The following is an 11,647-nucleotide window of genomic DNA, read 5'->3' as shown; positions in this document are numbered from 1 at the left end:
GCGGGGGAAGGAGCGGCGGGGAGCGGCGCAGGCGGCAGCATGAGGAGGAGAGGCAGCCGGGGGGGCAGCATGAGGTCGGTGGTGGGGTTCCTGTCCCAGCGGGGCTTGGAGGGGGACCCCCTGCTCACCCAAGACTTCCAGCGAAGACGCCTGCGGGGCTGCAGGAACCTCTACAAGAAGGACCTCCTGGGCCACTTCGGCTGTGTCAATGCCATTGAATTCTCCAACAATGGAGGCCAGTGGCTGGTCTCAGGTAAAGCGAACGCTCCCGTCCCTCGCCCCCTCCCGCCACCCCCTCCCCAGGAAGCATCTTCCTCCCCGGCCGCCTCCCCTGCGGCCCGGGGGAGGGGAGCCGCGGCAGCGCTGCTCAGAGCCGTTTCCCAAATCCACCGGTGCCCGGGAATGATGTTTTCTCAAGTAGGGATCTAAAATGGTTGACAGGTTTTGAATTCCACTATTATCGGGGGGGGAGCCCTGGACAAAGTTTTTACGAGAGTGTTTCCCAGGCGCTGGGGGTGGAAACTAGGGGTGCCCTTTTATTTGGTGGCTCGCGTGTCTTTCCTCGTAAAAGGGGATTTTCTTATTTTGGGGGGACGACGACGGAGAAGAAGCCGCCCCCCGGCGCGCATTGTGGGCACCGGGTGACATTTGTCAGCGCCGTGCCCCGGGCCGGGGGTCAGCGATCGCTGCCGGGGGCGGGCGGCGGGCCCGAGTTTGGCCGGGGGGGCTGCAGTGCCGCTCGGCATCGGGCGGGAACCGGATCGGTTTAATCGAGGGACTGGTCACTTTGAGGCCACCCCCACCCCATCTTCTTTTGGGGGAGGGGAGTGGGGTTTTGTTTTGTTCCTCCTCCCTCTCCTTGCAGGGCGCGTTTGTGGAAGAGGGGCATATATTTGTGGTGATGGTTTTTGGCATCAGGTCCCCTCTGTTGCCTGCCCGGGGCTGAGGGAGCCATAGGGGTGGGGGATGCTGTCAGGTAGGAGGGAAGCGAGGGCTTGACATCAGCTGCGACACCGAGGACGGGGAAAGGCTCTGCACCCCCAGCCAGGGAGGGGCTGCGGGGCTCGGCGGCCGGCTGCCCGCCTCCCCCCACCCCAGTAGCGCTTGGCACAGGTGCCTCTTCCTGCTTCCCCGCCTCCGGGCTCCGAGGGGCGGCAGGGGAAGGAGGCAACTTGAGGCCGGGGCCTGGCCGGGCGCTGCAGGCCGCGGTCTCCTCGGGCGGCTCTTAGCGACAGGCCGGGGAATCGCGGGCCGATCCCGCCCGCGGCGCCCCAGGAGCTCGGGCACTGAGGGGTCACGGCGCTCTTCTCCCGCCGAGCCCTGGGATCCCGCGCTCCTCTGCGAGGGGGCAGAGACCTTCGAGCGGTGGGGAGGGGGCTGCCGGCTCCGGAGGAACCGCTCGTATCGCGCCGCCCCGGGCAGGGCCGGGCCGCCGAGCGCGGTGTCCATTGCAGGCCGCGGTCGGGGGGCGTAGTATCCCGGCCACCCCTCGCCCCCGGGGAAAGCAGGCTGGAGGGAGCCGCCCCCATTCCGTCGCTCTCCCATGGCTGAGGCTGCCGACTGGTCCCTCCCCAGGGGCCGTGCAGCAGCCAGAAAGGCCTGTTCCTCGTCGTGTGGGGCAGCTGCCCACGGGGGAGTCGCAGAGGTCCTTGGCACAAGGCCGTGGCAGCTTTGTGGAGAGTGGTCTCCGCTTGCCAGGAGGGTGCTGGCCTGGTTACTAACCGAGGGCCTCGGTTTTGCCTGTCCGCCTTGTAAATAGCGACAGAGGCTACTGAGGAATGTGACGGGGACATGGCTGAGCGGACACTTTACTGCCTTGCCGTGGTGTCTGGGAAGAGGTGAACTGTATCATACAATGGTATCAGTACTAACTTCAAAGGCAATTCAATAAAAAGTTTTTATGACTCGTTACTTTTAAGCAAGGGCAGACTAGAAACCCTGTATAAACTTAAAGTGGAAGCTGATACACTGAAACCTTCCTAAATTCAACATTCGTACCCGAAGAAACTTACAGGCCTATGTCCAATGATTTCTGTAGTAAGTGTCCGTGAAGGATCTCAGTGTTACTGTTAGGGATTCTTTTATCTTTATGCACATGCAACTTCTGAGATATGCATCCACTTATCTCGTGAATATATGTGTGTATTCATACATACATATATATGTATATAAACATGAGTGTATATGGGAAGGGAATGCTGATTCACCTATTCTAAAGTTCCCATTTGTGCCAGTTGTCATGCTGGTTTCTACTGGTCCTTCTCCAGTAGAAAGCAGAGCAATGTATTTTTACTTTTAAAGTGCTACAGAGAGCTCAAGTGTATTTGTTGTTTCTTTTTTATTTTCCGTAATAAGTGATGGGAACACCATCAGTATTTTCTTTTCTTCTTGCTCAACATCAATGTACTTACCTATGTTGACATCCATTCTTTAGGCAGAGGCATAAACAGTCCAGGGCTGGAAAGGATGTTTAAGAATTAATTTTGTCCAAACTGCCTGAACCAAGGTAGGTGCAGTGAGAGAATGAAAGCAGAATTCACATCTAGTGGATATCTAAAAAAGGGTATGTAAAAGGAAGGCTTTCAAGCAATGTCGGTTTTCAATTTCCTAACTTCTCATAAAGCATCAGAATGTTCAAAGAGGATAAGCTTTTCCTCCATATGTAGTATATAAATGCTACTAGAGTTCTACCCTCCTAAAAAAAAAAAAAAAAAAAAATTTACATGTGCTAGCAGTACACAAATTTGGGATAACCAAGAACAGGTTACCTTAAGTCTGACCTTCTACTGATGCCCTGAGAAAATGAAGAGCTCTAATTATGGTAACATTCTTTTTAAAAACTTTTGTGTTATCCATGAGCATAATATCTAGAATGCTTTATCTGCCATAGCAACAGCTCTGTTGTTTTGTGCTTTGTGCTTCAGTCAAGAACAAGAAATTAAAAGTCCAAAGATTTATGGATACTCTGTTAAGTTTCACACCATTATAAGACTAAACTTCATTAAAATTACACTCAAAGCACTCCTTTTTAAGTCCATACTTGATCTTGAAGCTCTGAGGAGTAGCAACAGCAGGAAGAAAAGCAATGAGGAAAGGTAAAGGAAGGGTGTAAACTGTCTCTACTCTGAAGTTTTGTAGAAGAGTTGCTTCAAAAGACTTACAAATGCAGGTAAAGCCTTAGAATTGGTGGTATGAGAGTCTCTCTTCCCTCAAAATGGTCAGCATACAGAAGTAAGGATGAGATGTTGGATGCTTCCAACTGCACTTGTAGCAGCTAAGAGAGTTAACATATTGGAGCGCATGAAAAGGGAGAGTGTAAGCGGTCTTTTCAGTTGTTCAGTCTTAATATGTGTATTCTTAACCTAGAGAAGGCTGCTTTGGCTGAGTGACTTGTTAACAACTTAGACCTTGTTAGAGCTGTTTTAAGTACAGCTGATACAGTGCATTCATAGCAGCTATACCAATGCCATTGAAATAGTAGCCTGCATCCAAGTTAGTGCTGTTCTCATCACTTGGCTGGAATGCTTTCCTTAGGTATGTGTCCTGTTTTTTTTTTTTAAATGTGTCTCACAGAAGGAAGTCTGTGAGGCTAATGATTACTTTTTCAGTAAACAATTCAAACTGCTTAAACAGGGCTTATATTGCAGTTAAAGATAATTTTCCTGTTACGATTTTGGAGAGAACTTTGGTGTAGACAAGCCTCAGCAGGCCCTCTGAAAGGATGTTTGAAACTTTTTGGTATCTTAACTTCTTTAAATCTTGTATTGGAAAGTACATGTTTAATAGTCTTTATTTTTGTTCTTAACCATATTTCAAAGTAAAAAAGTTGAGGTCCACAAATTGAGTTGGGGGCCAGTCTGCACCTGTGTGAAACTCAAGTGTCACTTTATAGAGGGGCAGAAAGAGAAAGGTTAATGTTTTGGGACAGGAGTGCTAGAAGAAGGGACTGACATAAGGACAAGAATTTTAAAAAATTTAAATAATTGGAAGGAGGAGGTGGACACTGAGGAGAAGGTGCAGTGTGACAACTAGAAAAAAAACTACCTGTCGAATGACACAAGGGAAGAGGAAAGCTTAACATATAAAAAATGTGTAAGCGGGTTGAAATTGGTTAAAACTTGCTTCTGGATAGAGTTGAAAGATTTTATTGGGGAAAATGTGTCTTTGCAACACTTTATGTACTAGATAATGTTTTTTTCTTTTAACAGTTTGAGAAACACATGACTGTCCATGCATGGAAATTAAAATCACCATGCAATGGTACGCAACTAACTTCTTCCTTCATATTGCCCAGCATCTCCTGCAATTTGACTTCTTAAAAATCAGCTTTACTTGGTCTGTGTAATAGTCTTTCTCCCATCCTTAGGTTTGGTGGATATGTTTTCCTGTTTGTTTATCTGACTGTCCTTTTTCATGCCTGCTATCTTTTACAAACATGAGTATCTTTATCAGAACCTCCCACTTTTTTTTTTTGCATACTTTAAACTGCACTTTCAAGATAACTTCTGGAAAGTACTGTAATCAGAGGCTTATTTAATCCATGCCAGTGTTCTTTTTCTCTTGGCTTTTTTTTCCCTCCTACCAGATAATGCAAAAATTAATAGCTGGTCTATGATCGTAAATCTGTGAGGATGCAAGAAACTGTTGGAAATTTATCTGTCATTTAGTTGTTATGTAAATCTGAAGGAACATGAGCCTAAAACAGGGGAATGAGGTGACTTTAGCAAAGCTTGTGGAGTATTACCTCTGAATAAGGGGATTGTGTATCAAGTATGTTTTAAGGAGGGGCACTTTGATCTTAGTGTCTTTGTATCAAGCAGAATTCTGTGTGAGGAGGGATATTAGGTTCAGTTACTACATCATGTTTTAATTAATGTCTGAGAAATTATAAAATTTCTCAGGAAAGATGGGATAAGGCAGCAGTAATTTCAGGGGGTAGGAGTTGAAATTCAAGTTAATTAAGATATATTACACGGGAAAAAATGTCATGTGTTTTGATAGGGACAAGTGCAACCTACAGCATGTGAATAAAAATGGTTGTCTCTACAATACACCTTGGAGACTAGACCATAGTCATGTAGAAAAGGATCCAAATGCATAAATATCACAACACAAATATTGTCAGACATGACAAAGCATGTGAAGTAAATCTGCTGTGGTTCTGTTGGGGCCTCAAATGGAGTGCTGTGCTCAATTTTGGGCACTGTGTTTTGAGAAAGATGTGCCCAAACTGAGAAAATTCAGAAGAGGGGGCATGAAGAATGATCAGAGGCCTAGAAGAATGAAACAGTGAAAGAAAGGGGTCAATTTAGTCTACAGAAAGAACAGCTGAGTAGAAATGCAAGTCTTGAGCTGCATAAAGGTGTTTTTAATTATTATTACATGAAGTTGTAAACTCTTTTTTGTCTACTGGGAATAGGACAAAGAAATGGTCTCAAATTATAGGAAGAAAGATTTTAGGATGCTGTTTGATCTTGCACTTTCCCTTTATCCTGTAACTCATTCACTTATTTCTCTTCATTGTTTGCACTGTGGCATTTTCGTAATTTAAAGTCTGAAACTGGTATGATGGAAGAATCTGATCAGGGGGATGGAATAGGTAAGGACAGGCTGTTTGTCTGTCAGTTGATTTTGTGTCAGGTCAACTTCTTTAACTTACCCCCTGCCTGAATGGCCACTGAATCCAATGGAAAGGAAAATAGCAGGAGCACAGGGCAAGGGGAGTGGGATTATATGTAATGCCAAGATGCACCCTCAGGCTTGATATAATGGGGTAATCTGCCTAACAGCAAGGATAATGAAGAACTGAAATAGGCTGCCTAAGGAGGGTATGAAATCTACCTCAGCAGTGGTTTTTTTTAAGAGCAAACTAGAGACTTATCTTCTGGGAATAATTCTGACGGAGTCTGGTCTTTTGCCATTGGCCAGGGCCAACTAAATGATCAACTTCTTGAAATACCATCCAATCCTGCTTTCTGTGATTCATGCAATTTCTGGAGTAGACACAAGCAATAAAACTAATCTTTAATGTTATGATTTAGAAGTATTGCCCACTTGCCATGTAGGTTCTTTAGCAAATGGACCTGGTATATGGGAGGTAAAGGGGAGTAGTGGTCTTGAGCTTTGTCCACAATCAGCAAGGTTAATGCACTTTAAAACTGCAGTTTTTCAATCCTGAATGGTATGATTTTGAAGTGCTTCTGTTAGTACACAGGAGCTCAAGTGTGTTTCGTGAGCTATGCACATAATGTTTGTAATAGATTTGCTTTTCACATGGGTATGTTCTGGCCCCCTTCAAATTATTTTGGGTTTAGAAGGAAGAGACTTCTCCTCCTGTCTCTCTTTGGTTTTGATTGTAGAAGCAGGTTTGACCCTGCTCCTGTAATGAGCACTGGAGTACTTGACTAATTAGATCTTTTAAAACGTAGTTCCTTTCTGAAAAGTAACTGTAGAATGGCATTGTGTAGTTCTTAGCTGGGTCACACAAACTTTTACTTTTCAAATTGTCAGTCATACAGTTCTAAACAGAATCTGCAAAATAAGATGAAAATAAAGCTATTTCCTCATTGTAGATGCCAAACTTATTGGTTTTGACACCATGGACTGAAAAATTACAAATTCTCTGTGGATCTTTAATTTCCAGAAAATCCACATGTGGAGCCTTGTTGACTAAGGTATTTTCATATGAAGCCATATATCCAGGTTTTGCAGATAAGTAGTAAACCGGTTGCTGTTGGTATATGCTCTATATTATGTTAAGAATGTGGCTTCTGCCTCAGTTGTTGTAGAATTGATGTACATGCACAATAAATTCACCATAAACTGAAAGCATTTTAATTAATCTTCATTTGGTGATGTACTGCACATAACAAATGCTATGGACCTGAAGTTTCCTGTAATTCTCAGACTTGTAACTCATGCTGCATAATGTGTATGCAGTTTGTGTCTGATGAATCATAGTTCCTTTCTACAAAGCATAAAAATTATATATTCACATTTTCTTTGCTTTCTCCTTGTATACCTGTCCATACACGTGTACCTCCCTCCTTTCTTCCCTCTTATGGAAAGAGTCAGGTTTGGGTAATGGAGATTGTGGATTTGCACCTTTCCTGGTTTCAGGCACTTAAGATTTACCTTTTCTTGGGTATTATTTGCCTGTGACTTAACACTTCTTGTTCTCTTGTGTGAGGATGTAGGGACTGCTGAAGTGTCTTGTTTCCCACAAATCCTCTGTGGTCCAACACATTGGGTAACTTTTTCTTTCTGGTGGAACTGGCCTTAAGTCAGAAGTATTTCTAGAATAGCTGAATTGGAATTAGAAGGGAACATACTTCCAACACAGTTAATGTTATTATTTTGTTGAACTTTTATGTCTCAGTGGGGTATGAGAGAAATAAAACTGAGGAATGAACAGATGTAGAAGTTCTCAAAGAAAAAGATGTACATGAGAATAGATAGATAGAGAAGGGACAGCATTGCATAAATGTGGGGAGCATTTAAAAGCTTCTGGGATGTGGAATGTGCCACCATCAAAGTTTCATGGAGATCTAGGTGTCTGGGAAGAAGGAGACATTTGCATCCAACAGGAAAAGTAGTTTCCAAGGTGGAGGAAAACAGGCACCAAGGTATAGGAATTGATAAAAGAGAAGGTAGCGGCAACTTTTCACACTAACAATTTTCTGCACAGGTTGCAATTTATCCTACTCCTACCATACTGTATGTGTGCTGGGAACCACAGTAATGTTTGTTTTCTGTGGATGTCTTAATTATTTTACTTGCATCTGGACAGTGGTTGGTGGAAATGATTATTATGAGTTTACTCTTGAAGTGAGACACCTAGGCAGCTGTGCTGTTAGGAGGATGTGTAGACTTACTGCAGTGGTTTTGAAAATTGGTTTGCTATGGTAACAAATAACAACAATATGTTACTATATTTTGCCCTGACATGTCTTTTAGGGAGGGCAATAAATGAAGTATGATAGAAGCAATGTTGGTGTTCACCTGTGTTAAATGTTGCTTAAATTGTTTTTCAGGTGGTGATAACATTATGACATGGCTGTTGGCAGCTTTGGGAAGTAGACACATTTAGTGTGACAATTACTTCCTAAGCTTAACTTGAATAATGTGGTCATATGTTTTGAGACTCATGTATTTCTATGTCTCCTTATTACAAGCTCATCTGCAATCACTAGAGTGCAAATGCAACTTTCTCTCCTATTTCTGGACAGAAAGGAGTATAAGTTCCCATCAGTTTAGTTGACCATAAATTACCGTGAGATTTTGGATCCATCAGATTTGACTCATTCTCAGTAGTTATCAAATGCATCACAAATCTTTGTATCATGTAATCTCGTTTGATGTGCTAAGTACAAAATCAGGAGGAGGAATACACAATTTCAGGGAGCATGGGTAATCATAACATGCTGCTGTACTGTCTATCAAAGTGTCATAAAATCTTTTAGGAGACTCAAAGGCTGAGAGACTATTTACTTGTAGGATGTTTGACATAACCCAGTTCCATGGGAAAACTCCTTAATAGCAACATATGATGTGAAAAGTTTCAAGAAATCTGATTAACAGCAGTAATGAAATCTATTTATGCATTTACTTTTTCTGTAAGTAAACAGCAGCCCAAGTAATTTTGGTTTCTTTTTTTCTCTTTTTGATGCCTTTGTCCTCTGGATAGCAGCTCAAAAGGCTCTGAGTTTAGGCTTTTGGTTGTGCAAAGAATCAGTAAAATGTTCTAACTGTAATCAGCATGTTTCTAGTGTCACATTTCACTTGTGATGCCATTCTCTTCCATTTGTTATTAAAGACAGATACCAAAAATATTTTGAGTCTGACTTGAAGAAACCTTATTCAGATTTTACAGGCATTCAAAATTGCTGTTGAATGCTGACCAATACAATAGTATCTTGATTTATTTTTTTTCCTAATAAATAATAACTTAATGCAATTGAAGCGTGAAAAGTCTAGTATTTATTATATATATAACTGTTTGCCAGAAAGAGAAGGAGGTACTTAAATATATTTATGTATAGAGTTCTGAACTGAGAGCTGCATGTAGGCAAGCAATTAGGAGTGCAGCAAGATGTAAAGCAAGCGAGTTGAACTTCCTTTCTCAGGTACTCCCTTTGTCAGGACTTCACCTCAGAAATGTCTGTCTTAACCTTTACAGATCTAGAAGCTTGACATAACTGTGCATCCTGAAGACTTCTGAATGCTTCAGTAAAATCTTTTTATGGCCACCTGTCAGTCCTGAGCCAACCTGTGCTATGAAGGCTTAGGAAAGACTGCTGGAGGAAATATAGTTGTCAGTGAAAGGGGGGAAAAGTTCGTATTTTATGAATAACATAAGCAATGCTGGCAACAAGGAGCTGGTGTAGAAGCATTTTGCCAACATGCGTATGTGAATTACTTCAGCATGTAATTCATCTACAGCTTTCCACGGAGTTTTACATAGAAGTAAATTTCTGAGTCTCCAGGTTGCTCTAGGTTGTCACTATGTGTTGGCAGAATGGCAGCTGTTTAATTCAAACTTTTCCTGCTGATTGCTCTGTTTTCATTAGTTTTAGTTGAATACCTGACTGCATGACATCTTAATGTAAATGTGTGTCTATATATCCAAAAAGGCATACATTTTTTTTTTATGCTAATTAAGGTTTTAGCAAAGCTTTTTATGAATAGCTGCAGAATTAAATAATTTGTCTGTAATCAATTTACACATGGCTCTGGCAGTAATGCACATTTCCTTTATTTCTTCTAGGAGGCGATGACCGCCGGGTCTTACTTTGGCATATGGAAGAAGCCATCCACTCAAGAGTCAAACCAGTTCAGCTGAAAGGGGAGCATCACTCTAACATCTTCTGCCTAGCTTTCAACAGTGGCAATACAAAAGTGTTCTCTGGAGGTAAGGAAGGAAGAGCACCCTGATTTCACCTGAATATGTATTGTGAATGCCTTGGAGTAGAAGCCATGAGTGAGATCCTGCCCCACATGAGATCTGGAAGGTGTTCTTAATCAGCAATTGGAATTTATTTGGCAACAGGGAATCCTTTAACTAGCACAACATTTTAAATTTTGCCGTTTTTTTTCCAAACCCCGGTGTAAGCACATCGTGTCTCAAGCTATCGCGAGAATCCTGGGTCCAGTCTGCCCCTACTTGTGCTAAGGACTATGGAAAACATTGTCTTTGGTATTCCCTCTTAGCTGTACCAGACTCTGCATTCTCTCTGGCACTCAAGCCTTATGCTTGAAAATCTTTGCTGCTACTGTCTGATTTCAATGCAACCTTAGATGGCTCATGAAGGACTATTGCCATCTATTGGTGGATCATGTTTTCTTAGACCCCGTTTCAGTTCTTACTAGGTAAGCCTCTGCCTTTTAGAACTTGTTGGCACGTTGGGCTCTGATAACCCTTTTTGCTCTCATCTCTTTTTAATATAAATCTACTTTTCAATAGAAAGTTTAATTCGGTCTTAAAACTAACGTAAGGAAAGTGGACATATACTTGTTCTGGGGTAATAATTTCTGTAATTTAGGTCCATTTCACCACTTGATTTTTAAGGTATTGAGATAGGGAGGAAAATTGAATTGAGAAGAAAAAGGCACAAGAATGTCAATGCAGTCAAGTGTCATTTTCTGCTGTACTTTATTTCCACTATCTGACAGGGTCATAAAATGGATGAGAATTTGTATCTTTCATCAATATGTCCATTAACATACAGCTAGACTTACTTTAAGGTACTATGAGACTACTTGGTCAAAGTCCTTCATTGCCATTTTGAACCAAGACTTGTGAACTGCCAATCAGTGCTAGAGATTGATTCTGAGTTCATGTGTATGGTGGAAGCTTCCCGTCCTTCAGTGTTGTGTTAAAATTATAATATCGCTTTTAAAAAAAAGACATGACAAAGCTTAAGATGGTGTCAGATTTCAAGGATGAAATTATTCAGATATACTTCTCAGGCAGAATAAACCCCTAGACTGTCAAACAGTGATGCCTATCTTCTTTTTCTGGGGACTGCTGTTTGTTTTATGAGAAAGACAGCAGTACACGCTGTCTTCAAATGAATATATCTGCACAAGTGATTCCAGTGGAATTTTGGGCCAGAGTCTCTTTTACTTTAGTTTGAATTCAGACAAATGGAACCTTACATGAATATTCAAGGAATGAAGTGTGCCAAGTCTTGCTGGACCAGATGGAATGGTATTTTCTCATGTCCAACTCAGCCCTCTGTCCATTGGGCTTTGCTGTCAGAGGCTGCTGTTTTCACAGGAAAGGCAGAAGAGTGGTCTGATTGTACCTTGCTACTGAAGTTAACACCTGCATTTAAAGATTTATATAATTGATTATGGTGGATTTTTTGCTAAGATGCCAGGTTAGAGGAGCTGTGACAGCTGATGCACAGAGAAACTGGCCGTTCTCATATCTTTTTCCTCCTCCAGTTTGCATAAAAACACTGTGACTCTGCCAGAAATTATTTCCATTGGAGGAGTCAGGAACTCTTTCAGCTGTTCCATCAAGATTCAGTGAGCTCATCTGCAAGGGCTGTGAGTCTGGCTCTTGGATCCCTTGTAACGAGTCATTTTGCTGCATGGCCTAGATGTACCATCTGTTTTATCTCTGTTGGTAAAATGGGGATAG

The 11,647-nt window shown here is 42.3% G+C and overlaps 1 protein-coding gene across 2 annotated transcripts in view; it reads left to right on the top strand.

The window, feature by feature from the left end:
- The first annotated feature begins 21 nt into the window (after positions 1 to 21).
- The window catches only part of DCAF5 (DDB1 and CUL4 associated factor 5), a 70,906-nt gene continuing 59,280 nt past the window's right edge, over positions 22 to 11,647 (top strand). The window contains exons 1-2 of one of the 2 annotated variants that reach the window (XM_048307583.1): positions 22 to 253; positions 9,767 to 9,910. In XM_048307583.1, the coding sequence (XP_048163540.1) occupies positions 40 to 253; positions 9,767 to 9,910 (358 nt within the window). In that variant the 5' untranslated portion in view covers positions 22 to 39. Of the gene's footprint in view, positions 254 to 392; positions 418 to 9,766; positions 9,911 to 11,647 lie in introns of those variants that run through there. The other variant, XM_048307584.1, reaches the window with a different exon arrangement.

This window comes from Corvus hawaiiensis, chromosome 6, assembly GCF_020740725.1.
Source record: "Corvus hawaiiensis isolate bCorHaw1 chromosome 6, bCorHaw1.pri.cur, whole genome shotgun sequence".
NCBI classification, from domain to species: Eukaryota; Metazoa; Chordata; class Aves; order Passeriformes; family Corvidae; genus Corvus; species Corvus hawaiiensis.
The sequence above is the reverse complement of the archived record's forward strand: the minus strand, read 5'-3'. Positions and strand labels throughout refer to the sequence as shown.